This window comes from Paroedura picta, chromosome 1, assembly GCF_049243985.1.
Source record: "Paroedura picta isolate Pp20150507F chromosome 1, Ppicta_v3.0, whole genome shotgun sequence".
Taxonomy (NCBI): Eukaryota; Metazoa; Chordata; class Lepidosauria; order Squamata; family Gekkonidae; genus Paroedura; species Paroedura picta.
Window position 1 is genome coordinate 26,571,837 of NC_135369.1, and position 26,993 is coordinate 26,598,829.

The 26,993-nt window shown below is 50.5% G+C and overlaps 1 protein-coding gene across 3 annotated transcripts in view; it reads left to right on the plus strand.

The window, feature by feature from the left end:
* Positions 1 to 442: 442 nt before the first annotated feature.
* The window catches only part of SLC5A6 (solute carrier family 5 member 6), a 28,871-nt gene continuing 2,320 nt past the window's right edge, over positions 443 to 26,993 (plus strand). Inside the window, exons 1-15 of one of the 3 annotated variants that reach the window (XM_077330216.1) lie at positions 443 to 584; positions 8,733 to 9,311; positions 11,146 to 11,211; positions 14,038 to 14,089; positions 14,655 to 14,722; positions 14,845 to 14,999; positions 15,197 to 15,337; positions 15,486 to 15,615; positions 18,243 to 18,331; positions 19,183 to 19,295; positions 19,494 to 19,561; positions 23,023 to 23,109; positions 23,488 to 23,669; positions 25,487 to 25,590; positions 26,352 to 26,473. In XM_077330216.1, the coding sequence (XP_077186331.1) occupies positions 8,934 to 9,311; positions 11,146 to 11,211; positions 14,038 to 14,089; positions 14,655 to 14,722; positions 14,845 to 14,999; positions 15,197 to 15,337; positions 15,486 to 15,615; positions 18,243 to 18,331; positions 19,183 to 19,295; positions 19,494 to 19,561; positions 23,023 to 23,109; positions 23,488 to 23,669; positions 25,487 to 25,590; positions 26,352 to 26,473 (1,755 nt within the window). In that variant the 5' untranslated portion in view covers positions 443 to 584; positions 8,733 to 8,933. Of the gene's footprint in view, positions 585 to 1,058; positions 1,082 to 8,610; positions 8,635 to 8,732; positions 9,312 to 11,145; positions 11,212 to 14,037; positions 14,090 to 14,654; positions 14,723 to 14,844; positions 15,000 to 15,196; positions 15,338 to 15,485; positions 15,616 to 18,242; positions 18,332 to 19,182; positions 19,296 to 19,493; positions 19,562 to 23,022; positions 23,110 to 23,487; positions 23,670 to 25,486; positions 25,591 to 26,351; positions 26,474 to 26,993 lie in introns of those variants that run through there. The other 2 variants (XM_077330233.1, XM_077330224.1) reach the window with 2 other exon arrangements.

Sequence of the window (26,993 nt, forward strand, 5' to 3'; positions counted from 1 at the left end):
CCTAAGAAGATTGATAAATACTTCCTTTTGTCTCATCTGGTCTCCTACATTGCAGGGCAGAGGTGAGTGCTGATTCAAACACGAAAATGATCTGAATCTCTACTCCTGTTGTAGATTCAATTGTCCATTGTCTGAGGAAAGGTGCCTGCACTTAAAAGCTCACACCTTGAATAAATCTTTGTGGGTCTGAAAGGTGCTATTGGACGCACATTTTGTTGTACTACTGTTCTATTTAGCCTCTCCCATTTATTATGGCAATGAACCGAGCAAGGGACGGGACAAAGCCACTCAGTGCTCTTATAACTTTGCAGCGGCGAACAAACACGGCGCCTCTCCCAGGAATTGAACCCGATCGCTTCCAGCAATTCAGGAAGGCCACAAGAAGCAGCTGCCAGGCGTTAAGATGTCTGGCAGAGAGGAGGCGGAGAGAGTCAGGCCCGACTCGTGACGCCATCGGGGCGCGCCAGGAAGGGGGCGGTGCTTGCCCTTGGGAATGTCAGTGCTTGATCTATATCTGGCGGTGCAACGCCGAGAGCAGCAGCAGCACGTGGATGCCTCGTGGGTTGGCTGGTACCGGGCTGGCGGTGAGTGGCGGCCGGCAGAGGTGGTCCGAGACTGGGGCTCAGGCCGCGCTGCATCTTTGTTGCTAGCCCCGAATGCCTGGGAGGCAGCACGCGCTCAGAGGCACTCTCGTTCCTCAGTTTCTGCAGCTCGTGCCGGGATAATGGAGTTCCGGCCGTCTGCCCAGCACAGACCCTTTCTCTTCCCTTGCAGCGTTTGAGGCAGTCTTCTTTCCTTAGTCTCCCTGCCCCAGACTAGACACGGGTTGGGCCCCCAAAAAACAGCTCTTGTGATCGGATTGCAAGATTAGTTTGGCCGAGATTGTCGTTTTGTTAGCTAGAGGTACCGATCCAGGCAAGGGGGAAGCGGGACTCCCAGAAGCAGACTTTTAGAAGGCAAATAAGCCGTCCTGGTTCCTCTCCCCCCGTCCTCCCCGAGTACTCGGAATTGGCAGTCAAGAGCTGTGATCTCCACTCCATGCCTCCTTCCATGAAGGCACGCGGCTAAATATTTGAACAAGGTGGGTGGTGATTCATGTCAAAAGTGATATCGCAGCTTGGGGAGCAACGCTGTTGCTAGCCTGTCCATTGGTGCTGCAATCTTGGCATGTGTGAGGAGTGTGCATGCATGTGAATCCGGCTAGGCTGTAACTGGTGTTTGATTCTGTAAGAAATTGTCTTGAAATCCCTGTGATATTCCGAGGGGGTTGCGGGACAGAGACTTTTCCAGCTGTCAGAAACATTTGCAGTTGGTGACTTTGGCCCATTGTCTACCTTGTGTTGTGTAACTTCAGCATCCTGTGGCTTTAGCAGCTGCTCGACAGTCAGTAATTCAATAGGGGTTCAGTCCATCTTTCTGCCCCTCGAACACAGCTGTGAAAGGCACGCAGCATCTGCTAGGATGCCGCCAGTTTGGTATGTAATCGGACTAGCTGACAAGAAAGACAGATCTGATTTGATCCCGCAGCACTCCCATAGCTGAGGGGAGGACCGGCTCTTCTCCTCTCCTCCTGCTGCCTTTGGAAGAACTCTTTCCCACTCAGACTGCCGGTGGCCAAATTACACAGTATGCTCTGTTCCCAAAACAACTGGCTCTGCCAGCACAGCAAGTGGAGCTGATGGGAAAGTTGCTGTCTTCTCAGCACGGTTACTGGGCACTTTGAACATGAACATTCCCGTCTAATCTGCCTTGCTTGAGAAGGGAGGTTTGAGCCCAATGGCAGGGCTTTGAGTTGGTGGCTCACCTCTGGAACCTCTTTTTAATCCCAAGCATCACTTTGCCCATGGGACAAGCTTGACAAGAGTGTACACAGAGGGGGGGGGGAGAGAATGCAGAGTGTCTCTAAGTTGCCAGAGCCTTCGCACACAATTCTGATTCTGGGTTGGAGGACAGCTTGGAGCTTTGGCAATGCTTTTTTAAAAGTGCAGAATACTCTTTTATGCATGTGTTAAGTGCCATCGAGTTGCTTCCAATTTATGGTGACCCCATGAATTAATGACCTCTAACAGATACACTGATGAGCCTCTTGTGGCGCAGAGTGGTAAGGCAGCCGTCTGAAAGCTTTGCCCATGAGGCTGGGAGTTCGATCCCAGCAGCCGGCTCAAGGTTGACTCAGCCTTCCATCCTTCCGAGGTTGGTAAAATGAGTACCCAGCTTGCTGGGGGGTAAACGGTAATGACTGGGGAAGGCACTGGCAAACCACCCCATACTGAGTCTGCCATGAAAACGCTGGAGGGCGTCACCCCAAGAGTCAGACATGACTTGGTGCTTGCACAGGGGATACCTTTACCTTTACCTTAACAGATACACTTGTTCAGTGGTCCCCAACCTTTTTGTCACCGGGGACTGGTCAATGCTTGACAATTTTACTGAGGCCCGGGGGGGGGGGGAGTCTTTTGCCAAGGGACATCACCGCCGCCACCTGAGCCCCTGCTTCGCTTGCTTTCCTGCCGGCACCCCTGACTTCCTGCTGCCCACTGGGGGGTGCTGCCAGCAGCAGCTGCGCAGTGCCAGGCCGAGGAGGAGCCCAGCCATGGCAGCCGCCGGAGAGCACCAAAGGTGAGTCGGTGGCAGAGTGGCAGGGCAGCCCCCGAGATAGCAGCTGGGGAAGAGGACGAGGAGGAGCCGTGGCCCGGTACCGACTGATCTATAGACTGGTACCGCTCCCCGGACCAGGGGTTGGGGACAGCTACTCTCGTTAACAGTCTTGCTCAGGACAAACTGTAGGCCAGGGGCTTTATTGAGTCTGACCGTCTCACGTTGGGTCTTCCTCTTTTCCTGCCCCCTTTAACTTTTCTTAGCCTTATTGTCTTTTTTCCAGTGACTTTTGTCTTCTCATCATCTGTCTAAAGTACCATAGCCTCAGTTTAGTCATTTTCACTTCCTAGGGACAATTTGGGTTTGAGTTGATCTAGAACCCACTGATACGACTTTTTGATAGCCCACGGTGTCTATAAAACCACTCCAACACCTCATCTCAAATTCATCAACATTCTTCCTGTCAGCCTTCTTTATTCAACTTTCACACCCACAGTAATAACGAAGAATACTTTAGCATGAGTTATCTTGGTCATTAGTGACACATTCTTACAGCTGAATGTTCTAACTAGCTCTCAATCAAATGCAGAGAGATTTCTGGAAGAAATTTAATAGGAATAAGTCCCCTCCCTCTAGTGCCCCCAGGGTGCCTGTCTGTCTAGGCAGATGGCCTCTCCCGTGGCTGGTATGTGGCTGGGGAATTGGGTCTGGAGTAGCGGTTTGGGAGGGAATAGCTAGGATTATGCTGCTAGTAGTGTAAGTTTTATTCTGTTTTATGGGCTTTACTGTAAAGCACCTCGAGCTGGCATGACTGGGAGGGGCGGTCAATAAATTTAAATATAAATAAATAAAATAAATAGATGGGCCTACTCGGAACCTAACTTTCATATTATTAAATGAGCTTACTCCCAGGAAAATGCTGTTGGGATTGTTGCCTGTATGTTTCTTTGGATAAAGGATGCCATATAAACTGACCTAGGTCTGTTTGGTGAGTGGCGGCCGGCAGAGGTGGTCCGAGACTGGGGCTCAGGCCGCACTGCATCTTTGTTGCTTAGCCCCGAATGCCTGGGAGGCAGCACGCGCTCAGAGGCACTCTCGTTCCTCAGTTTCTGCAGCTCGTGCCGGGATAATGGAGTTCCGGCCATCTGCCCAGCACAGACCCTTTCTCTTCTCATGCGGCGTCTGCGGCAGTCTTCTTTCCCTAGTCTCCCTGCTCCAGACTAGACACGGGTTGGGCCCCCAAAAAACAGCTCTTGTGATCGGATTGCAAGATTAGTTTGGCTGAGATTGTTGTTTTTGTTAGCTAGAGGTACCGATCCAGGCAAGGGGGAAGCTGCAATCATATAATAGCAGGGGAGATGAAATATGACTGTCCATCAACTTGTAAAGCCATGCACTGATTCAGAAATCTAGTGCAAGTGTGCTTAGAAGTGTCTGCATTTTTAGTGACATGTGTGAATTTAGTTTAAGGAACTGTTTCTTAGCCTGGGCCTGGTGTAGCACTGGTGGTAACAGCAGCCCCATCCCCTCTCATGTCTAGACTTGTGCAGTACAGAGAATGTTGTAACATTTGTGCCTTCACAGGGATGAAAAGGAGATTGTGACCACTCATGGAGGTGGGATTGGGTATGGGTAATTTCCATCGCCTGTGTGTCCCTTGGTGAGTTCACAATCTTAATCTCTCAGTTTGGCCTTCCTCACAGGAGATGGTAGCTATGAGGTTAGAATACGACATTGATGTCCTTGGGTGAAGGGCAAGAATCTACAGAAATTATCAGTGGAAAAGAAGAGGAGGCTGAGGGTGCTGTGCAATGTCTGGAATCCATCTCACGTATTTATAGAATGTTCTCCCCCATCACATGCAAGGGTCCTTTCTTGGATGGAGATGAGCTGAACCTAGCGGAATGGCCATGGAACAAAAGGAGAATTGCAGCTGGAAAACTCAGTCCAGTTGCAGGCAAAACAATTCAGGGAGGTTTCTGGAAGCACATTATTTAAATCTGGAAGAAGCAGGCATCTTGGTGATTGGCCATACATACTCGCCTTCCCAATATCTCCCTGAAAGCCGCGCATCCTCCCCCTGGGCATAGGACCCTGGATGGGGAAGGAAGACTGGAAGGAGATTCATCAGACTATCATTCTAGAAAAGTGCAGCAGATACAAAAGCAGTCCTAGCCCCCCCCCCATCTCCCTAGTGACTCCCACAGAAAAAGGACCTTTAGGTAAAGCAGAATTCTCAGCTTCTGCCTGGACCATTATCTGCCTTCCTACAAAAATGAAGGTGGGTTTGAGGTCCCTTCCCAAAGCCTCTCTTTGAACTACAATCCTGCCCTCCCTTTGCCTGGATCCAGACAAGTCCTAGCAAGCCCTTTCTCGCTTTGCTGTGCCAAATGAATGCCTTAATCCCAAAAACTATGTGCTCCATATTCCTAGAGTCAAGGGCAACTTTCCTGCCAGCTGTTCTTCCCAGGTATCCCTCACTCTGCCCCAGAATCTGCCCGTCTTCTCCTCCCTTGCCCAGCCCCCATCTGCATAGCCAAGGGTCTGATGACTCACAGCAGCCGAAGATAAGTGCCGAAAAGGCTGCTCTCCCTCCCACTCTTCTGTTTGGATGTTTAATCTCTCAGTTTTGTTCTGGTTTGCTTTTATCCATTAGGTTTTCCGGAGCACTATGATTGGTCTTTAAGGGAAGGGTTCCGACAGCTGGGTTTGCACACCAGGTGAATGAATGCCTCAGTTTCCAAGCATGAAATCCAGGGCAGGGGTGGATGGGGGGAGCCTTTGCAGGAAAGAATAAACAGATACACTTGTGGTGCCTTAAAGATTAACAAGTGCTGAATTCTAACATAAGCGTTCTTGGACTGGAGCCAGTCTGGTCAGGTCAGTATAGTGGATCCTCACTAGGAAGACGTATCAATCTATGAGATCCAGGAAGAAAAAAAAGTTGTAAACAGCAGGGTCAAAGGGCTGTGGAATGCAGGAGGTACCGAATGAGATGCAGCGATGCACAATTCTAATGGCAGGCAGGCAAGTACAGAGACCATTCACAAGAGCCGTCGTTTCCGATAACCTAATTTATTGCGTTTTGCCAGATGAGGGTGTCCTTGATAAACCTGAAGTGCTAGATTGCTCAGATCGTGGGGATATTACAATTGCACAGTATGTTGCTGTTGAGATCAGCTCCGTCTTTTGCTGGCAAGCTGAGCCAGAACTCTTCATCCCTACCTTTGTGTCATTGTAGGCTGCAAGAATGTGGAGCTTGTGGACTCCTGAGCGCTTAACCAGTGCTAGCCAGTGCTAGCCAGTGCAGCAACGGGAACATATAAAGAGACAGCTGTAAACCTGATGGTTTAGTTGTGCTCCTGGCTCGGGGTTTGGAATGTGAATGATTTGCTATACTGTAAGTTGTTCTAAAGGGCTTTCCTTGCCCTTCTTACCTTGGGTTTCTTTCTGGGTCCAGCAGTGGAAACCAGGGACATTTCAAGGTCATGCAAAAAAGAGTCCAGGGTATCATGGTTGCGTTCATTTCCAGTGTACACGGAGTCCTCAAATTAACCAACCGCTGTGGTATGAGAGGCATGGGTCCATATAACAAATCTGATAAGATTCACAGATGGGTTCAGAACAAAGCAGAATTTATTGAGCAACAAACAGGCTAGACGGGACTAGTTGATGCAAGTAAGTAGGGTTAGTTTATTCAGTCATTTGACCCATATAAATGACACATCCTCTAAAAGCCAGAATAATTAATAGCAAAAGTTAATAAGGTATCATGAATAAAATACAAGAATATCTTTTCCATTTAATATTTCTGGAAAGGCCTTGGAGGAGGAGCGTGTCTCATGGCTTAAGTGCCACTCAGCACTTAACACCCACTCAGGGTGGCTGTCCCGCCCCTGAGTGCCTCCTCCTCCAACCAAGTGATAAAATGGGATAGTAAAGGTAGGAATAGTCAATGCAACAGAAGAACAGATCTGGCATACTCAGTTGGACATAACTGTAGGTTCACTTAGACACACTCAAATTTTCCACCCAAGGGCACCATTCCCCCCCCCCTTGGAAGGCTTACACTATGCCAGGGGTGGCCAAACTGTGATGCTCCAGATGTCCATGGACTACAATTGCCATGAGCTCATGCCAGCAGGGACTCATGGTAAGTGTAGGACATGGATATCTGAAGAGCCACATGGGCCACCCTGCATTATGCTTTGGGGAGAGGAGGAAGCACTTTGCATGTGGGCTTTGTGTGGGATGGCTGAAGTGTGTGTGTGTGTGTCTGCATGCACACCCACACAGTGTGCAACAGTGGTGTCAAAGCAAGCACATCCTGCCCACAGTGCTGAACCCACAATTTCCAAGTATCTAAAATGACCAGCTTTCCTTGCCACTGCTCCTTGCCCCTTCCCTATGCATGGCTGTCTTAACAAGTGCTTTGAGGAGCTGTGCAGACCTGAGACTTTCCAAGTCTTTGTTCATCCAATGAGTAACAAACACTGTGGAACTCACGGCTGCAGGAAATGTTGACTACAAGCATATCCAGCTTCAGGGTGGGATTGGATGAGCACTTTTCAACAAAAGTTATCGAATAAATGGACCTATGAGAAGAGATGGGGGTGGGAGAGAGGTCGGGTTGCTAGGTCCCACCTGGAGGCCAGCGTCCCTAGAGAGAAGGAAACAGGAAATAAAACAGGATTTTAAAATAGGGAAGTCAAAAGTGAAATAAATATATTTTTAAAAAACCCACCACAGATGGTGCAAGCAGAAGTAGAAGTTTGGGCTGAGCCAGGGGCAGGCTTGTGGGAATGTCTTGGCCTGCTTCTCCTGTCTCCTGGGCTGGGGGCAGGCCGCTTCCCAGTCTCCCCTATAGACACCCACGGCTCTTCTGGTTTGCTCAAATGCTTGGCCTCCTCTAGGCCTTCCCCCTTTATGTCAAAGTTCCTCCACCACAATGATCATTAACTGCTTGAAATCCAGGTACCATTTCTTCCCCCTTGGAAGGCAATGTTTTGGTTACCCCAGCAACCCAGACACATAGAGAACTGGCCTCTTAAAGCATGCCTGAGAAGGGGGACTGGGGGTTGGTAATCTGGGGCAAAGGCTTGTTGTTTAGAGAAGCAGCAATTTGTGTTCCTGAATGGAGGGGTGTGTGGTATTTAATAGAGCTGGAAGAAGGCGCTAGGCCAAGGCCTCTCCTGGTTCTTCAGTGTCATACAGGAGATAATAAACCAGTTTATCACATCCTAGGGAGACTCATGTTCTGATGTCAGGGAGAGCCGGCATAGTACAATGATCAGAGAGGCTAAATCTGGAGAGGCCCGGGTTCAAATCCCCATCCCACTGTGAAGCTCACTGGACCTTGGACCCAGAATTCCCTCTTGACCTAACTTATCTTGGAGTGAACTAATTTGCTCACTTGAGCTCCTTGAAGGATGGGCTTTTAAAAACCAAGAGGTAGTTTCTAAATAAGTAAGTATAAAGCCTCTTAGCTTAATATGCTAGTTTTCCACATGCAGGGCTTGTTTTGGGCTGTTGATAAGCACTCTGTCATGGGCTCCATCCGCTTTCAGTCATCTCAGATTTGCCATATTTTCAGAGTTGTCCGCACTGCAAGCGTGGCGTCTGTGCTGCTGGCCACCCATTCCGTTGCGTGCCTTGGCATGGCTTAGCCAGGGACAGGGCGTTGCCGTGGCTAGAGAGTTTAATCTGGCAGCACCGCATGCTGATCCCCGTTGAGCACTGCTTCTCTTGGGCGGTACCAGCTGTGTTGTTTGGCCTGGGCCCTGCTTCTTCAGCCAGGAAGCCCGGCACCCAGGGCCGACTCCTTTCGAAGTTCACCCTCTCCTGCTCTGTAGACTTCTCCGTTCAGGGCTGGAGCCAGCAAAGGGCAAGGAAGCCTCTGGGCCCAAAGAGGTTACACTTGGTTGACAGCACCAGCCCTACTTGGGACTCTGCCAGCGCTTGCTGGGTCAAAAAGACCTTCCTTCAGCCGGCTCTTGCAGTCCTTGAGACTTGGAGATTGGTGGCAGTCGAGCGAAGGTCGGTCGTCTCCTGTGTTCAGGCTGTTATAGGATAATAAAAGGAGTTTCCTCTTAAGAAGCCGCCTCTCATATCTCCCCTTTCTTTCTCTCTTCCAGACTAGCTCCTCTTGATGATGGCACAGGAGAGAGATTCCTGTAACTGGGGCTCTCATGATGGGTCGGAGTCAGCATCGGCAGGAGCGGACTGAATGGCTGAAGCGAGTGAAATCTAATGTTTAGCCATCCTGCAGTCGTGGGTGCTCCCCCGGTGATCCAGTGATGGATAAGATCCAGTGACCGGTGCAATCTGTTTCTGCTATGGGTGACGCTTTCTCAGACGGTGGCAACCGCAGCGTCGTGGCAGAGATGAAGTTTGGCGTGACGGACTATACCATTTTTGTGCTGCTGCTGGTACTCTCCGCGGGCATCGGGCTCTTCTATGCTCTGAGTGGCGGGAAGCAGCGCACGGTCCAGGAGTTTCTGCTGGCCAATCGCAGCATGACCTTCTTGCCGGTGGCCCTCTCTTTACTCGCCACGTTCCAGTCTGCTGTGGCCATCCTAGGGGTCCCCGCGGAGATCTATCGCTTTGGCACAGAGTACTGGTTCCTCGGATGCTCCTACCTTCTGGGGCTCCTTATCCCAGCTCATATCTTCATCCCTGTCTTTTACCGCCTGCGCCTGACCAGCGCATATGAGGTAAGTCAGTGATCCCCAACCTTTTTATCACCGGGGGCTAGTCAACGCTTGACAATTTTACTGAGGCCCGGGGGGGGGGTAGTCTTTTGCCGAGGGACGTCCCCCCTGCTCCACTTGCTTTCCTGCTGGCACCCCTTTTGGGGGGTGCTGCCAGCAGCAGCCGCGCAATGCCACACCAAGGGGGAGCCCCAGCCATGGTGGCCGCCGGAGAGCACCAAAGATAAGCCGGGGAGGAGGCAGCAGCTGGGGAGGAGGACGAGGAGGAGCCGCAGCCTGGTACTGACTGATCCACGGACCGGTCCCAGTCCCCGGACCAGGGGTTGGGGACCACTGAAATAAGTGACTGCTTTGGAAGTGGGACTAAGCACAAGGCAGAAGAGGTTGCTGGTAGAAGAGGAGATTAGCATCTTAAGCACAGGACCGTTCAATTTCACTTTCTGTCTTCTGCCACAGTTGGGCAGAAGACGATGCCCCATCATGATTGACTCCTGCTATCTGCTCTTGAGCGGTTACAAGAGGGAAGCCTGCCAATTTGTTGGGAAGTGCATGATAGCAGAGTCATAAACCTGAGCCATTGTTGCTGGGGTGAACATTGGCAGTCTAATCCATCCCCTTTTTTTCTGCCTGTCAGCCTCCAGAAAATTAGATCTTGAGTCCTTTTTCCTTGCCACTGAGATGAATTCTTAGCAAACCAAAAAGAATTTCTTTACCCCAACGCTAAATCGCTTATGAATAAAATGAATTAGAGTTGTCCATTGATCCATGTCCTCTGCGTTGTGCTTACCAACTAAATAGAGAGATGTGTATTTTTCCCCTTCCATGCAGGAAAATGCTGCCTAGGGGAGCAATTTGGATTGGGAAAGTGTCACAGGAGGGAAGAGGTGCACCTCCCCCTCCTTTAACCAGAACAGCTGGCAGCCCCCTGCAGCTGTGTCTCATTTGTAAAGATTTGCATGCAAAATCCAAATGCAGATCTTCCATGTAAATGTGTAGAATTTTTTGGAGTGGAGATGCCTAAATCTATGATAGCTGAGTAAGAGGAAGGTGGGTGGGTGCTGATTCTAGGGGGGAAGATTATTATGTATTTATTTGTAATACGGCAGGAGTATAATATAGCCAGGAAATAGGCTGCCAGGCAAGAGACCTTTGGTGGTGGTTTTCCATTGCCTGATCCCAAGTCATAACCCCTGGAGTGGGCTTTCTCAAACAGGGTTTTATGAAACTCCAGGGTTTCTTGATGATCCTGGAGGGGTTTCCCAAATGGGTGGGAGATAATTTTTAAATATATTTTTACATTTATTAAACACTTCTCAGGCGATACGATCATATATGGTCATGTCGGTCCATACCTCACCTCCCAAAATGGCCAATGACGGGCCTGGAGGGGGTGAGAAGGGGAAGGGGTCCTGAGCAGGTGTGTACTTCCCAACTATATTCTGCATGATTGTGCCACTTCTGGGGTTTCGTGAAGCCTGAAGAATGTTTCAGGGGTTTCTCAATGGTAAAAATGTTTAGAAGGCTGCCTTGGAGGTTACCTTTCCAAGCGCTAACCAGGGCTGACTGGTCTTAGTTGCTGAGATCTGATGGGATTGTGTTTACCTGGGCTATCTGGATCGGGTCTTTGGGGGACAAGTGCCGGGGGGGGGGAGTCTCTTGTATCTGTATGCAAACTCTGTAGCATCCCTGCAAGTACATCTCCTGTGCCTCAGTCTCCCCCTTCTTCCCATTCACCGAAAGATTCCATGTTTTCCCGGCTAGTCCTTGGCAGGGGTGCATCCCACCCCTTTCTGCCCCAGTGACCTCCCCTTCTTTATCTCTCTGTTGTCGTTCCCAGTATCTGGAGCTGCGTTTCAACAAAGTCGTGAGGATATGTGGAACAGTCACCTTCATCTTCCAGATGGTGAGTACACAAACTACGTCTGCCGCTCATGAGAGTGGTATGCCTCTTTAAAAAAACAACAAAGCTTTTCATGGTGTCCTCCAGAACATCAAGCTCCTAATCCCCATTTTTAAGGGATTTCCCCATTTCCAGCTTTGGCAGGCTTTCCCTTCTCATTTTCTCCCACTCTCTGTCCCACATCCCCCTTGTCTTCTTCGTTTATTCCCTTCTTTGTGCCTCCTGGCCAGTTTGTAGAATGCAGACTGGGGCAAACTGGGAAGGCAGGCTATACGGACTATCAAGCTTCATGAGAAAAAGGCAGAGAAAACTGAGTCAGGTGTGGACACAATCAGAGACCCAACCAGCAGGGAAAGTCCTAGAGGGTGTATGGGTTGGGAGAACAGCAGAAAAATTATCCAATTTGGGGAGGGGTGGCTGGGTTGACATGACCATAAGGTCATATCACATGGACAATGTTTAATCAGTTAATTCCCAACCAACCCTTCAGGGCTGTCAAGAAACCCCAGGGTTTCACAGAACCCTGGTTGAGAAAGCCTGGCTTAGGGGGAAGTGCGACCACACACAGAACCCAAGAAGGGAAGGAACAGAGAGAAACCAGGACTGTGGTCAGAAAGAACCTTGGAATGAACTCTGTTTCAGGGAGCTCTGCAGATGTAGGTTTCAGCCTTTTCTGTCACAATGGTCCCTTTGGCCAGGCACATGGCAAGTAGGCTGTGGCCCTCCAACCCTATTCCTCCCTGGTAGAGGTAACCCTCACTGGACACCTGCTACCTCTCCTGCAGAAGGGTTCTGGTCTTTGGATGTGGGGTTGTAGAGTACCATCTTCTTGCCAAGTGAAGGGACACCCGGTGGCACATTCACAGAATGCAGTTCTGCCAGCTCCCCAATCGCTCCCTGGGCATGTGGCTAACAAAGACTGTGGCTTGAGCCCAAAGGTGTGTGTGGGGGGGTGTTGCTGGCAAAAGGCAAAGCTGACCTTTTGGCCACCAACAACTCCCCATGCAACAAAACAGACGGCGCAAAACTAGATCTTCCATTTCTTGCTCTGGATCTGTTCCATGCTCAACTGAATCCATGCACACCACTGAATCAGAATCCCATAGCATTGGAAGAGACCACAAAGGGCCATCCAGTCCAGCTCCCCACCTTCTCTGGGACTTAAAAATCACACACGTCTGACAGGTGCTCATCCAAACTTCCAACGAAGGAGACTCCACCATCCTCCGTGGTAGCATATTCCATTTATGGACAGCTCACAGTGTCAGAAAATGTTCTCTAATATTTCAGTGGAACTTCCTTTCCCATAATTGGAACCCACTGCTCCTAGTCCTTGCCTCTAAAGCTGCAGTAAGCAAGTTGGACCCCTTTTATACATAGTTAAGCACAGCTCTCATTTTGCCCTCTCCTTCTCCAAGCTACACATACCCAACTTGGTCACCCTTTCCTCGTAAGGCATGGACTCAACCCCTCAGCCATCCTAGTCGACCTTCTGTGAACATGCTCCAGCTTGTCAGTATCCTTCTTGAACTGCGGTATACGTCCCCCTCCAAGAAACCAAGAGCACTGCATGTGGCTAAAAGTTCACAATTCATCATGTACAAGTCCATAAATCTCAGGCTAGATGAAAACGGGGAGCGTCACGAGCGCAGAGACCTGGGCGCCGCTCCCATTGTGCTCAGGCAGGAGTCAGCCACCGCTCAGTGTAAGGCATTTGGGATCGCCCAGCAGTTTCGCTGTTGAAACCACCAGTATATACCAAAGCTGGGAGGACTGTGGAGAGAGCCATGGTGCAGTGCAAATGCACAGGTAGAGCATGCTTGTCCTGCCTGAATGAGGTGGCAACTTCAGGTTGCACAATCTTCCAAGAATTTGGGTGTGATCCTAGACCAGGGGTAGTCAAACTGTGGCCCTCCAGATGTCCATGGACTACAATTCCCAGGACCCCCTGCCAGCGAATGCTGGCAGGGGGCTCTTGGGAATTGTAGTCCATGGACATCTGGAGGGCCGCAGTTTGACTACCCCTGTCCTAGACACTTCCCTTTCCATGGAAGCACAGGTCATCAGAGTTTTTCCCCTCTCACCAAGTTAGGCTACTAGCACCCTATCTGATGTTGGAACACGTGGCCACAGTGATCCATGTGACGGTCACCTCCAGATTAGACTTCCGTAGCTCACTCTAGGCTGGACTACCCTTGTCTCTGACATGGAAATTGCAACTGGTGCAAAAAGCTGCTGGAACACCTTGGAGAGCCCACATCCAGCCAGTGCTGAGGCAGCTGCATTGGCTCCCAGTTGAATTCCGGATCTGGTTTTGGCCCTTAAGGCCATCCGTAGTCTGGGTCTGGCATATCTGAGGGACCACCTGTAGGCCTGTGCCCCTGGAGAGCACTCTGCTCTTCAAATACCTGGTTGGTTATCCCTGGCCCAAGGGAAGTCCTCCTGGCCTCAACCAGGGCCAGGGCCTTTTCGGTCCTGGCCCCCCTCTGTTGGAATGAACTCCTGGGAGATCTCAGGGCCCTGATGGCACTGGCCCACTTCCTCAGGGCCTGCAAGATGGAGCTCTTTTGCCAGGCATTTGGTTGAGGTTAGGGTGTGGACACAAGTGTTGTCTTGGGCCCGTCCTTTAAGCCAAGGCACTCCTCTGCATGTCAGATGATAACATCATGGAGTCGATTGTGAAATGTACCTATTTAGAATTTCGTTCTGTAGATGGTGCTGTTATTGGGTTGTTTTAAAATCGTACCATATGTACTAACTGTCCTCTGACCTGAGCAGAGCTAGGCCAAGCAGACTGCAGGAACAGTGAGGCTGTCTTTCTCCCCACAGGTGATCTACATGGGGGTTGTGCTCTATGCCCCAGCACTGGCACTCAATGCAGGTAAGAAAGAAGGCCCAAGTCAAGGGGCCCAAGGAAGCGCAAACACACCTTTTCCACCGGGAGGGGGGTACAGCTCTATGCAAGAGCCTTGGCTTTGAATGCAAGAGTCCCAGGTTCATTCCCTAGCACCTCCAGTTAAAAGTGCTAGGTGATGTGCAAGATCTCTGTCTGAGACACTTGAGAGCTGCTTATGCCAGTCCAAGTAGAGACAGTACTGACCATGATGGACCAAGGGTCTGATTAGGTATAAGGCAGCTTCATGTGTGTTCATGTGAGGCTTAGTGGGCCTTCTAGGACATTGGATCAACATGGAAAGGTCAGCTATTAGGGTTGGGCCTACTGAAGGCATCAGCTGAACAAGGTACGTAGAGGGAGCAAGTAGGGAATGTGGAAATCTGAAAGGGATTTGCCAGGGGGGAGTATGGGGGTTCTGCTTGGAGGCTCAGTACTGGTTCAACAAGGATGGGAGATGTCTTCTACCTGAAGGCAGTCCTGGCTGCAGTCCAGACAACGGATGAGCAGCCAGGCCCATCCCTGAGGACTCTTGTCTTTTTTTGTGTTGCAGTGACCCATTTTGATCTCTGGGTTGGAGTACTCGCTGTTGGCTTGGTCTGCATCCTCTACACCACCCTGGTAAGTGTGGGTCCGTCTTGCACTAATGGGTCCACTGCATAGATTTTGTGTTGGCCCCTCCACTAGTTGCTCCAGGACCTCCACCCCCCCTCCAGTAAATGACACCTTCCTTCCCTTTGTAGGGTGGCCTCAAAGCCGTGATCTGGACAGATGTGTTCCAGACGTTTGTCATGTTCGCAGGACAAGTGGCCGTGATCGTGGTTGGCACCATCAAGGTGGGCGGCATGGGGCATGTCTGGAAGGTGGCAACTAAGCACGGCAGAGTGTCGGGCATTGAGTAAGTGCAGGCTTGAACTTACTAACTCCTCTGTCTTCTGCCTGTGCCGGGCGTGGTGGAGCCCCTGGGTCGATGCTTGCTGAGATCCCTCACTGTGAGGTGCCCGGACTCAGGAACAGAGATGTTGGAAGAGGGACATGTGTGCGCGCGCATACTTTGCTCCTGGGTCACGTCACTCCTTTCTTCCTCCTCCCCAGCCTAAATCCCGATCCTTACGAACGTCACACCTTCTGGAGCCTGGCCTTTGGAGGAGTCTTCATGATGCTTTCTCTCTTTGGGGTGAACCAGGCCCAAGTGCAACGGTACCTGAGTTCCCGCACGGAGCGGCAGGCTGTGCTGTGAGTATGACTGGCAGATGTCATCAAACACAGCGCTGGAGGCTTCCCCGGCACATGCCCCACCCAGCCACCCTGAGGCAGGGAGGGAAGGGGGAGGCATGTGTGTGGCTCATGCCTTGGGGTAAGGTCTCCTGTTTTCCCCTTCCAGCTCCTGCTATGCCGTATTTCCCTGCCAGCAAATCGTGCTGGGTCTTGGCTGCCTCACCGGCTTGGTCATGTTCGCTTACTACCAAGAGCACCCCTTGACTGAGGAGCAGAAGAAGGCCTCGCCTGATCAGGTTTGCCAGCTTTGCATATCTGCACACAGCAAGAGCTCCCCCCCCACCACTTCTTGCAGCTGCCATATAGGAACAGGAATGCACTGAGAGCTGTATGGACATCTCTTCGGTTCATTTAATATTTATGCCCCTTCTGCACACATACATACACACTTGCACACATGTGTACCCCCACACACACACTTGTTGTTAGGTGCGAAGCCGTGTCCGACCCATCGTGACCCCATGGACAATGATCCTCCAGGCCTTCCTGTCCTCTAGTATTTGAGATTCATCTTCAGGATCTGGCCTTCTAAGGAGCAGGCAGGGCTGATCTCCTCTAGGACTGAATGGTTAGTTCACCTTGCAGTCCAAGGGACTCGCAAGAGTCTTCTCCAGCACCAGAGTTCAAAAGCCTCAATTCTTTGACGCTCGGTCTTCCTTATGGTCCATCTTTCACAGCCATACACTCTATTTATTCTCCCACACACACACACACACTCTCTTTATTCTCCTTGTATGAACACAGACACACACAGACTCTCACACTGAAGGTCAGACAAGTGAGTCCTGTATGATAATAGCCTAGGTCTGGCAGGCGCCCAGGCAGAATAGTTGAGGACAAGGATTGTTCTTTTAAAAAATATTTAGATCCTCCCTTTCCTCAAAAATGGGCTCAGTGGAATTACAATTATTAGCATCAATGCAGAAAGTCAGACAATGATTCCCTCACCCCAAGATGCCGGTCAATCTTTTCCTCTTTTAAACAGTAGTCCAGTGGTGCTTTGATGACTAAACGTTTATTCCATTTGGGAGTCTCTTACAAAATTCTTGTCCATTCCTGGTCAAAGTGTTGCTCATTGGAAAAATCACTCTTTCCCTGCAAAATAATTTCAAGAGGAGTTCATGGAGTTTGTAGCTGGCCGCCCATTTGATTCTGAGCACAAGTCAAAGTGCTGTTCCTAATCTTTAAAGCCCTCGGTGGCTTGGGGCCAGGGAACTTGGAGGATTACCGCCTCCCATGTTGTCCAGCCTGCCAGTTAAGATCTGCTTCACAAGCTCTGTCTGCTGCGGTCCCTGCCTTCAGAGGTGCTGCAGGTGGCCACCCAAGAGAGGCTGTTTTCAGTAGCAGCACCTCACTTGTAGAATGAATGCCCTGCCCTCTGAGGCTCCCCTGGCCCTTGTGTTGCTTTCTTTCAAATGACAGTCCAATAGGTTTCTGTCCAACCAGGCTTTTAATTAAGGGTCTGTTTGGGTTTTTTTAATGCTGGATTTTAATTAATACCTCTGAGTGCTTTGCTTTCATTTTGTAAGCTGCCTTGAACAGGTTTCTGGAGAGGTGACATAAAAAATACAAAGTCCTACTTTGTCAGTATATTAATGAAGTGGGGCCGTGGCCCAATGGCAGAGCTTGTGCTCTGAGTGCTGAAGGTCCCAGGTTGAGTCCCCACATCAGGCAGCAGGCAATGCGAAAGACTCTGGAAAGACCCTGGAACAACCCTGCCAGTCAGAGAAGACCTCACCGATCTTGCTAGGCCAGAGGTCTGACTCTGCACAAGGCTGTTGCCTGTATTCGGGGTCTGGGACGGATCCTCTCCCACTCTGAGCAAATGGATTTACTTTTTTGGCTGGATCTTGTTTTAAAAAAGAAGAAGAGTTGGTTCTTATATGTCACTTTTCCCTACCTGAAGGAGGCTCAGAGCGGCTTACAGTCGCCTTCCCATTCCTCTCCCCACAACAGACACCCTGTGAGGTGGGTGAGGCTGAGAGAGCCCTGATATCACTGCTTGGTCAGAGCAGCTTTCTCAGAGCTGTGGGGAGCCCAAGGTCACCCAGCTGGCTGCATGTGGGGGAACGCAGAATCGAACCCGGCATGCCAGATTAGAAGTCCGCACTCCTAACCACTACACCAAACTGCTCATTTCCTCATTTCCCCCTCCCCGCCTTTGTACTTGCAGCCTTTAGTACAAAGTCATCGGCCTGATAGTGGTATGCTCTGACCTCAATAGCACGGCTAGACTAGGCTAGGCCGGTCTTGTCACGTGTAAGAGGATAGGCAGGGTTGGCCCTGGTTGGTGCTTGGTTGGGAGACCACCACGGAACGACAGAGCTGCTACGCAAAGGCAGACAACAGCAATCCACCTCTGAGCGTCTCTTGCCTTGAAAGCCCGATGGGGTTGCCGTAAATCAGCTGTGACTTAGCAGTAAAAAAAGGATGTATGCTCCCTGCACCTGATGAAATGAGTTCTGACCCTGAGAAGCTTCTGCAGGAATAAATATTGTTCGTCCCTAAGGTGCCAGTAGACTACTCTGTGTTTGTTTTGCTGTTCCAGACCAACTTTCTTGTAATGGTTGAGGAAATTTTGTCCCGCTGTTTCTGGGGAAGTGTGCTTGCACACAGAAGCTTAGAGTAAAGCTTGGTTGCTCTTAAAGGTACCGCTGGACTCAAAACTTTGTTCTGTCGCTTCAGACCACCCCCTGACCCTTGCTTTTTCTTTGTTACGGTTCTGTGTCCTGAAGGCACTCTGTGCAGGATTACTATCCAGGGGTGAGCTCCAGGTCCAACCCTGGTGTTGTTGGAATCTCCTGAGCCAGCAGCGCTTGACTGCCTCTCTCTTCTCTCTCCCCCTGCTGCCCCCACTGTGCAGATGGTCCTCTACTTCGTCATGGACGTGCTGCACGAGATGCCCGGCCTTCCTGGCCTCTTTGTGGCTTGCCTCTTCAGCGGCTCTCTCAGGTGAGTGCCAGACCACCTCCTTCTGGTCTCCCAGGCCAAGCACAGTCCAATATTGATTGCTGGACTCACCTCTTTCTTTTTTAAATACATTTGTTCTATTCAGGAAAGGGAGAAATTCTATTTATTTATTCTTTGATTTATATACTGCCGCTCTCAAACACTCGTGGCGGTTTACAATAAAATGGTAAAAACACAGAGCCCTTAAAATCCCTGCACATTTACAGATTACAGAACTGCTGTTTGAAGAAAAGAGAAGCATCAGGCAGGCATCTTTTTTTTAATTTAATTTTTATTAGCAGTAAAAAAAATGATACATTACATATAGAAAAAAAACCAGGAATACAGGAAATCTCCCCAACAGAAATTTGAGAGTTTTGGTTCACCAGTGTTCACCCTAAATCTATTTACTGAGAAATTCCAGGTAATGATGCCATTGTTCTTGGAATCCTTGCGTTGATCTTGTTCTCTTGCATCATATCATGATGTAGAGCAGGGGTAGTCAAACTGCGGCCCTCCAGATGTCCATGGACTACAATTCCCAGGAGCCCCCTGCCAGTGAACGCTGGCAGGGGGCTCCTGGGAATTGTAGTCCATGGACATCTGGAGGGCCGCAGTTTGACTACCCCTGATGTAGAGGTGACATTTCCCCCAAAGCTAACATATACTATCTACAAACTGATTCTCTCTTTTCACCTCGATTTTTACGGGTCAATATAATCTAACCTTGGACTCCCATTTTCTTCTGGTTTCCGGGGCTGATTCATTGTTCATCAGATACGTCAGTTCTGCCATTGTCCCAGATGCCCTCCGCTTATTTAACCAGTCTTCTTCGTTCTCTCTTGTGCTGTCAGCACCATCTCCTCGGCCTTCAGCTCCCTGGCCGCAGTGACAATGGAGGACCTGATCCGCCCTTACGTGGCCAACATCCCTGAGAGCCGGGCCACCCTCTACTCCAAGCTGTTAGGTAAGTTGCACCTTTCTGGGGCTTGGAGGGGCAGGGGGAGAAACCTCGGTCAGATGCTGCTCCAGGTGCCCCCCGAGCTCCTTCCTCGAAGCCTGGAGAACCATCACAGGGCAGGGAAATCTCTCCCATTCCCTGCCTCTTACCATCTGGCTGGCTCTGCTGTCTTGACCCCCATCCCCACCCTGCTTTTCTCCCCAGCTCTGGGCTATGGACTCCTCTGCCTGGGCATGGCTTACATCTCGTCCATGATGGGTTCAGTGCTGCAGGTAAGGGAGGGCAGGGGGCAACAAAGAAGATGCTGGGAAAGTGTCAGTGTGAACCTCTGTCGGCAGGGCTCCGGGGGGGGGGGGGGGGAAGGAGGGGCAGCCCTTAGAAGAAACGTTTCCATCCCGATCCTGTCCCTGCGCCAACCTGCATGCTGCCATGTTCTTAGCCACATGTGCAGTAGTCTCTGTGCAGGGTTCATCTGTCAAGGTAGGTTATGGTTGGGGGAAACTCTGTCTAGTTTGCACCTTTGTAGGGTGTGGAAATGGGCAGCTCAAGCTTTTCATGGCAGGGTGGTCAATAACATCACCTGACTGACAACCTCCCACTAGTCCTCTGACAAAGGGACTGGAGCAGCCCTGCATTAGTCAGAGTTTGCAAGCTCAGCTGGGTTGGCCACTCGAATGGGAGACTACCAAGAAAGACCACAGTTGCTATGCAGAGGCAGGCAGATGGCAAACTGTCTCTGCTCATCTCTTGCCTTGAAAACTGCCTAGGGCAGGGGTGGCCAAACTGTGCCTCTCTATTCATGGACTACATGAGCCCCTGCCAGCATAGCAAATTGACAGGGGCTTATGGGAATTGTGAGCCTCTTGTGGCGCAGAGTGGTAAGGCATCCGTCTGAAAGCTTTGCCCATGAGGCTGGGAGTTCGATCCCAGCAGCCGGCTCAAGGTTGACTCAGCCTTCTATCCTTCCATCCTTCCGAGGTTGGTAAAATGAGGACCCAGCTTGCTTGCTGGGGGGTAAACGGTAATGACTGGGAAAGGCACTGGCAAACCACCCCGTATTGAGTCTGCCATGAAAACGCTAGAGGGCGTCACCCCAAGGGTCAGACATGACTCGGTGCTTGCACAGGGGCTACCTTTACCTTTACCTTTATGGGAATTGTAGTCCATGGACATCTGGAGAGCCACAGGTTGGCCACCCTGGGCATAGGGGGTTGCCATGAGTAGTTTGTGATTTGATGGCAATTGTGTGCTGGCTGGTCACTCCTGCAGGGTCATTGCCCTGAGGCCAATGAATAGGATGGGAAGGATTAAAGAATAAAATGCATGCAGAAAGATTGTCTCTTTCTCCTTGCCTCCTCTCCCCCTCCCTTTTTGCTTTCTTCGGTTTCTCCTCTCAGCTGATCTGCTGTTCAAATCTTCACCTCTGGCTTGTCTGAAATTCTCTTTGACCCACTTAAGTTGAAACGCTGCACATGCCTGACTATTAATAGAAAAACAGGACCATGGAGGGGGGAGGGGGGAAGTTCTGCTGTCCCTTTGCTTGGGGTGCTGGTTTGCTATTAGCGGGGTGCAAAAACCACCTCTTCTTCCCCACCATTGTCATCTCTTCTCCCCTTCTTCCCCCCCCCTCCCCTGTGCTCCTGTATTTGGTACACACCATGGGGGTCTGGCCTCTATTATTGGGTTCCTTCAGCTTCTCAGCCCTCTCTTTTACACCCTTTGCTGTCCTACTGGGCAATACTCCTCTCTGCCTCCAGCCAGCAGTCTCACTCCAGTGCCAAGGATGTCTTGCTTCATCTCTTTCTCTTCCTCCACCCTCTCTAACTCTTCTCACAAAGTTTGCACTGGCCTTTAAGTCACTGGATCTCATCCCACTCCATAGAATCCAGAAGATGGAGATCTTCCTCCATCAATCCTCAGCCCTTGTGTTTTCTCTGAGTTCTCTAGCAACAGTGATATCAGATATCCTTTTTTATTCTCCCCTTCCCCCTGTTTTTCTCTCCTCATGTGACCACTCTAGCTCATGCTGGCAGAGGCTCATGGGAATTGGAGTCCATGAACATCTGGAGAGCCACCCTTGCTCTAAGGCATCTCCCTTGGCAGTGTTTCTAACCTAGGCACTAGTTTGATCCTCCACACTTCTTACCTTATTTTGGCTCTCACTGCCTGGTGCATTGGCTGCTGTCCCAGCTGCAAACTACTTCCTCCTCCCCTTTCCTTACTTTCTTTGGCTCGATCCTCTGAATTGCTTGCTTTGGTCCCAACCGTGGTTCTCCTCTCTTGTCCCTGGCCAACCTCTTGCTCATCCTCTGAGCTTTGAAGCTTCTCTTCAGGGTTTTCTGTCCCCACCTTCATCTGTGATCTCCCACATGACTGAGGGGCTCCTGGCCAAGACCAGCTTGGGGTGGGCTGCTTGTTCCACTTAGGCAATCTGTTCTCGGCTGCCCCTGCTCACTTGCTCCTGGTGTTACGATTAAGAATGGTGGCCTCTAATCTGGGGATCCAAGTTTGATTTTTCCTCCTCCCCAGGAAGCCATCTGAGTGATCTTGGGCCAGTCTGAGAGTTTTCTCAGGGCTCTCTCAGCCCCTCCTACCTCACAGGGTGTCTGTTGTGGAGAGAGGAAGGGGATGGTGATTCTAAGCTGCTTGGAGACTCCTTCGGGTAGTAGAAAACAGGGTACAAAAAAGCAGCTCTTGTTCTTCCTCTTCTTCCCCCTGTCCCTTGGGGGGCCTGGGCCCAATCCTGATTACTGCTCAGAATGCGGAAACGGAGCTGCTGAAACCCCAACCTCCTTGCTCTTCTCTCCTAGGCCTCACTCCCATTGCTCCCTGGAGTAAGAGGGCAGCTGATCAAGCGTCAGGTGGCTGCTCTTCCTTGCTGCCTTCCTGTTTCCTAGCCTTCCCAAAGGGCAGGCAGACAGACATGGCAGGGAGGACCCAAACTCTGCCAAGAGCTGGGGAGGCTTGGGAGAGCTGCTCTTGGCTGGGTGGAGATTTGGGAAGGCCACAGGGTGCCTAAATGCCTCAGAGGATTGGAAGCAAACAGGGACCAAGGTATAGCAGGGCCATCCTGTGACACACAGAGGCAAGGGTGGGATGTGGTGCCTGTGGTGGGAGAGGAAGGGTAGGTGATGATAAGCCACTTTGAGACTCCTTTGGGTAGTAGAAAGCGGGGTGCAAAAAAAAGCTCTCCTTATCAAGTCTTGGTCGGTTGCTGCACATTCTTTCAAGTGGCCTTCTGTAGAAAATTACTCCTCGCCTGCATTCCTTTCTAGAGTATTTGGCCTCTTCCACCCCATTTTCTTTCTGCATATCATATCTGTAGTCTGGCCCAGTAGCAAGTAAATAAAGACTTTGATTTAAAAGGAGCCCCAAATGGTTATTTTTCAATGCATAAATTACAGGTGGCAAATTCCATCTTGGAAAAGACATTTTTCTCTCACGCAGCTGTGCACAACTGGGAATGCCTCCTGAGGTGGTGCCTGCTGCAGTGCAGTTGAGGCTTGTGTGAAAAGAATGGGGTTTGTGTGTGTGTGTGTCTTTTTCCTTGTTCAGAAATGATTGTTTTATTCAGTCAATTATATCCTGTACCTTTATTCGGATGATGGATGTATTTAGACCGTGAGCAAGAAATATGCCTTTAACATTAAAAAAAAATGTATAGCAGCGGATGTACTTCCGAGGATGAATTCTGGCAAATCCCCTCCATTTCCCCTTTCCTTCCCCTCCTTAGGCCGCTTTCAGTATCTTCGGCATGGTAGGGGGACCACTCCTGGGACTCTTCTGCCTTGGCATGTTCTTTCCTTGTGCCAATTCTGTGGTGAGTGTTTGCTTCCCTGGGGGGGGGGGGTCTGCCAGACCCTCATTTTCCCCTCCCAACACCCTTAGGGGTATTTAGGAACTGTTCCTCTTTTCATCCATCCCCAAGCAGTCACGCTCCCCCCCTTCTCATGCCAAAAGCTTGGGATTGAGGATGGACAGGACAGATATCTCCCCCCCTCAATTCTCCCCCCCCCTGAATACTACTCAGGAGGTTGCCAAGGGCTTCCTTGCAGAAGGGGGGGCAGTGTAGGAGGGTGGGATTCCGACGTTTACCTCCACCCCCCTCTGTGTGTGCCTGTGCCGAAGGTTTTGATGGGAGCCATTTTGTGCAGAAGGCCGTTCCTTACTCTCCATTCCTCGTCTTCCTCCTCCTCAGGGCGCTGTGGCTGGGTTGGTGGCAGGGCTAGCGATGGCCTTCTGGATCGGCATTGGAAGCTTCATCACCAGTGCCCAGGCGCTCCCGCCTCTGCCCAACGCAACCGGCATCCCTTTGCTTGACGGGAACATCACTACAGCCGTCATGACGACTCTGCTGACTTCGGCGGCCAAGCCAGAGAGGTCAGGAGGGAGCAAAGAAAATCCCCTTCCCAGCAGCCCTTTTGAGATGAAAGAGGGAAAACTTGGCAAGACAGAGGTCCGAAGTCCATGTTCAGAATAAGTTATTCCAGTCAGGTGTCTGGCATAGCTGTGAAATCAATGTGTGCCTTCAAAGAATTCTGAGGGGTTTTACTGGGGAGAGAAGGAAGGAGCCCTAACCAGTGGGATTAGCTAAAAAGATCAGGGTCTTAATCTTCAGCATGGATCCCCTAGGACTGGGGGAGGGGGGTGTCCAGTGGGTCTTAGTGCTGTATCCTAAGACCTGGCAGTATCTAGCATCCCCTCCTGTTAATCAAGGTTTCTTCATTACAGTCTGTTACTAATAACAATCCTGGTTTACTATATTGACACATTGTAAAAATTGCGTAGTGTGTGTGGAATTATCTTGAAGAGACTGTATGCTTGTGACGGTCAGTCCTGAGCTTGTCCTTGTTCTCCAATGAGGAACTGACGTCATGGTCCCAAGACAGATCTTGGAGCGCTATTCCAAAAGAAAGATTTTACTTTTTAGTTTTTCTTCCTTGAAAGAGGGAGCTGGGAAAATGTTTTCTTGACTCCCTCCTGGGGGTCAGAACATCAAGGATCCATGTGCTCTTAAATGGGATACGGGGAGGCTGGAGATATTCTCTTGCCAATGGCATTTAGCATTTACATATGCTTCCCAGCCCAACTGGTCTGCGATTTCAGGCTGGGATGTCACCAATACACTGATGACACCCAGCTATTTTTGCTGATGGACAGTCATCCACCAACCCCCCCTTCCCCCCAACTCTAGGCAAATCTTTGGTTGCTGTGGTGGACTGGCTCAGGAGTCGACTGAAAGTAAACCCAGCAAAGACAGAGGTCCTGGGGCTGGGCTGATATGCCAAAACAGATGTGATGCAGCTCCTTATGCCAGATGGGGTCCATTTAACTCCTACAACCACGATCAGAAGTCTGGGCATGATCCCTATGCATAGTGCAGGGAGTTGGACTAGATGACCCAGGAGGTCCCTTCTAACTATGATTCCTGGATGCCTCCATGGAAGCCCGGGTCATAGAAGTCACCCACCAGGCTTTCTGTCACCTTTGCCAGTCACAACAATTTGCACTAAGCACAAGGTGTCAGGAACTGACCTAGCCACCATGATCCACGCCGTGGTCACCGCCAGACTGGACTTCTGTAACTTGCTCTACATAGGACTGCCTGAATCCTTACTGGGAATAGAGAGCCCATAGAATACCAGTCCTTTCCCAATTGTGCTAGCGTCAGATCAGAGACAGGATCAGGTTTAAGGTTCTGGTGCTAACCTTTAAAGCCCTAAAGGGTCTGGGACCACTGTACTTTTGGGGCCGCCTCTTCTGCTGTACCCCTCCAGAGAGCACTAAGTTCCAGAGAACAGCAGGATCCCTGGCCCAAGAGAAATAAAATTGGCCTTGACCAGGGCCAGGGCCTTCTCTGTCTTGGCCCCCACCTGGTGGAATGCTCTCCCGATGAGATCAGAGCCCTCTGGGGCCTTAAACAGTTCCGGAGGGCCTGCAAGACAGACTTGTTCTGCCAGGCCTACAGCTGAAACCAACCCGCCCAACAAAATCGAGCTTCTTATGTAAGGTTAAGAAGGTGGTTTATGAATATAATTTAATATAATTTAATTTAAATGTTCAAAAACTGTAAGCCTAAATGTATGTATCCTTTTGTTACCTGCCCTGAGCCAGCCAGGAAGGGTGGGCTATAAAAATAAAAATATTATTAAATTAAGCTGCAGACCCTCACTTGAATTTCCTTGCATCCCTCCTAGGCTCACTGGACTGAAGAAGTTCTACAGCTTGTCATACATGTGGTACAGCGCACACAACTCCACCACCGTCATTGTTGTGGGACTCCTGGTTAGCCTGCTCACAGGTACATACAGTTCCACAGGATGTCCAAGCTTTGCCCAGGAGCCTGAAGTGTGTAAACTCACAAAGCTGCCATTCTAAAACCGCTGATTTATCTAGCTTAATATTGTTTACTCTGGTGGGTATGCGTGCTTGTAAAATCAGAGTCCAGTAGCACCTTTAAGACCAACAAAGATTTATTCAAGGCATGAGCGTTCGAGTGCAAGCACTCTTCCTCAGACTAACACTTGCTTGCACTCGAACGCTCATGCCTTTAATAGATCTTTGTTGGTCTTAAAGGTGCTACTGGACTCTGCTTGTATTGTGCTACTTCAGAAAAACACGGCTACCCATTTGAATCTATGTGTGCTTGTGTTCAGGATGCTGTGAAGGCTGGCCACAGGTGATCCTGGAACCAAAAGTCAGGCTGTCGGCTGATATCTCAGAGTTTATTCAGTAGTGGTCTCTGATGTGAAAGTGAAAATGAGGGGGGAAGTTAGAGAAAGGGACTGGAGAATTGAGGGACAGCAAGTACTCAGGGATGGGGGGGGCTCAAAAATCATTTGTGAATGTATGCATTGACAGGGTGTGAATTTGTTACTCTGGGCCCTGTGCATAGATTTTGGATCTGGAGGATCTGATTCTGTCTGGCCCTGCAGGTGAGGGGTGGGGGGGTCCTGGGGTCAATTCTGGGTAAAGGCAGTGTGGCCACTGTCCCTTCTCCCAGCAGCACCGAGAGTGACCTTGCAAAGCTCCCAGGAATGCTGGCTCTTCTCTCCCACACAGGCCCCATGCATGGTGATGCTGTAAACCCCCATACTATCTTCCCGGTGCTGCCACGCCTGTTTTGCTGCCTGCCTCCAAAGTACCGTGACAAGCTGCGCTGTGGGGTCCGTGATGTGGCAGAGGTGAGAGCCTGGGGTGGGGGAGTGAAGAGCGGGGCCTTCTGGGATATGGCTTTTCTCCTGTCCTGCCTCTGCACGTTTGCTGGAGCCCCCCGGACTAGCATCCTCTGCTGCCACTGGGTGGGTGGAGGGAGAGTCAGTGTCTGTCTATCAAAGCCATATAAAGATGCGCCAGTGTTGCCAGAAAGAGGAGAACACTGGCCTCTTGGGGAGCTGTAGGTCAGGACCTTCGAGCTGTTGCCTCGGCCCTCTCGCTGCTATCCCTCCCTGGATCTTTCCTTCCTGCTCCCAGTGCCTGCTGCCACCACCTTGGTCCAGTGTGTCATCTCAGAGACCCCTCTGCATGCCCAGGTGAAGCACAGGTCTGAGGCTGAGGCAACCTGCATTGTGCAGCTCAGCTTTATCAAGCAACAGGTCCTCCCTGCCACTGATTCCCCCCTAGGTGTGCTGGAAACATCTCCTCCCCCTTTGTTTTCTTCTCCACATTCTTTCTGGCACCCCCTTTCAACATGCGCTTGCCCAC